This window comes from Chrysochloris asiatica, unplaced genomic scaffold (assembly GCF_000296735.1).
Source record: "Chrysochloris asiatica unplaced genomic scaffold, ChrAsi1.0 scaffold00056, whole genome shotgun sequence".
NCBI classification, from domain to species: Eukaryota; Metazoa; Chordata; class Mammalia; order Afrosoricida; family Chrysochloridae; genus Chrysochloris; species Chrysochloris asiatica.
The window spans coordinates 2,053,598-2,055,029 of record NW_006408574.1 but is presented as its reverse complement, the minus strand read 5'-3'; the positions used below and the strand labels follow the sequence as shown (position 1 = coordinate 2,055,029).

The 1,432-nt window shown below is 60.4% G+C and overlaps 1 protein-coding gene across 1 annotated transcript; it reads left to right on the top strand.

Moving 5' to 3' along the window:
* The first annotated feature begins 765 nt into the window (after positions 1-765).
* LOC102818387 (chromosome unknown open reading frame, human C9orf69) lies at positions 766-1,185 on the top strand. Its single transcript, XM_006863690.1, has one exon. The coding sequence runs from the start codon at positions 766-768 to the stop codon at positions 1,183-1,185; it is 420 nt and encodes a 139-aa protein (XP_006863752.1).
* The last annotated feature ends 247 nt before the right edge of the window (positions 1,186-1,432 follow it).

Below are 1,432 nucleotides of genomic sequence, written 5' to 3'. Positions count from 1 at the left end.
GGAGTGGAACTGCCCCACAGGATTTCAGAGGTTGTAAATCTTCGTGGAAGCCTACCGCCACATCTTTCCCCTTTGGATTGACTGATGAGTTCAAAGATTGGACCTTTGGGTTAGCCGCCAAGTGTTTTTAAACGAGGCGCCACCGTGACTCTTCTGACTTTTAGAACCTCTGGCCAACAGCATGGACCTGGTCAGTGGTGGCCTGTTGCCCATGGTAACAGCACTAGCTGGGATCCCCACGGCTTTGTTAGCCCTCTACCGGGAGGCAGCGTTAGTGCTGCCCTGTGTGACCCATCAGGGGCCATTCTCAGTGACTCCACACCAGGATCTAGGCCCAGCAGGTATGATCCTGAGCCCAAACCTGCTGCGTGCCCCACCCCGCCCCCCACACTGATAGATCACTAGTTCTTCCACCTGTGGACACCGTCCCCTGCATCCTGGTCCCCTGTGAGTGGACTGCGGGAAGCCTGTGATCTCAGCTACAGATGGTCAGGAGTCCACCCGAAGAGTGAGGGTGACCGCCTGGCTCATGGCCCGTGTCAGCGTCAGAACGGGCCTGGGGACCTTGGTGCTTCTACTAGGATAGGGAGGGGAGAGTACTTCTGGTTTAGCAAGTTGGTGGACATATGTGACAGAGAGGACCGGTGTGCTGATTGGCCCCTCTCCTGCCCTCTCCCTTGCAGGTCAGAGCCTCCCCGGAGCCTCAACCAGGGGCTCCCGGGCCTAGGCATCCATGCCTCCGCCGCTGACCACCTCCTGGCCCCGATGCCGGTCATCCCCATCCCGCGGCGGGTGCGCTCCTTCCACGGCCCGCACACCACCTGCCTACACGCGGCCTGCGGGCCCGTGCGCACCTCCCACCTGGTGCGCACCAAGTACAACAACTTCGACGTCTACCTGAAGACACGCTGGCTGTACGGCTTCATCCGCTTCCTATTGTACTTCAGCTGCAGCCTGTTCACGGCGGCGCTGTGGGGCGCGCTGGCGGCACTCTTCTGCCTGCAGTACGTGGGCGTGCGGGCGCTGCTGCGCTTCCAGCTCAAGCTCTCCGTGCTGCTGCTGTTACTGGGCCGCCGGCGCGTCGATTTCCGCCTGCTCAACGAGCTGCTCATCCACGGCATTCACGTCACTGTGCTACTGGTCGGCGGTTTGGGCTGGTGCTTCATGGTCTTCGTGGACATGTGAGGTGGGAGGTCTGCGGCGTGCAAGGGCAGCTTCAGCACAGGAGATGAAAGAGAACAGAGCTGAGACTTGTATCTGCAAAGGGAGCCAGGCCAGGTCCCCTTGTCTTTCTGCAGTTAATGGGTGACCTCACCTATCACGCACCTGCGACTCCTGTCCACGCTTATTCAGGTCTTGGAGTGGAGCCGCCCAGCTGTCTGGTTCCCCAGCCCCTCTCCGGACCACATCTGACTCCATTTGACCCATCCTC

What these genes read in the sequence shown, in the direction of transcription:
- LOC102818387 (XM_006863690.1), top strand. Translation starts at nt 766, where the DNA reads ATGCCGGTCATCCCCATCCCGCGGCGGGTGCGCTCCTTCCACGGCCCG.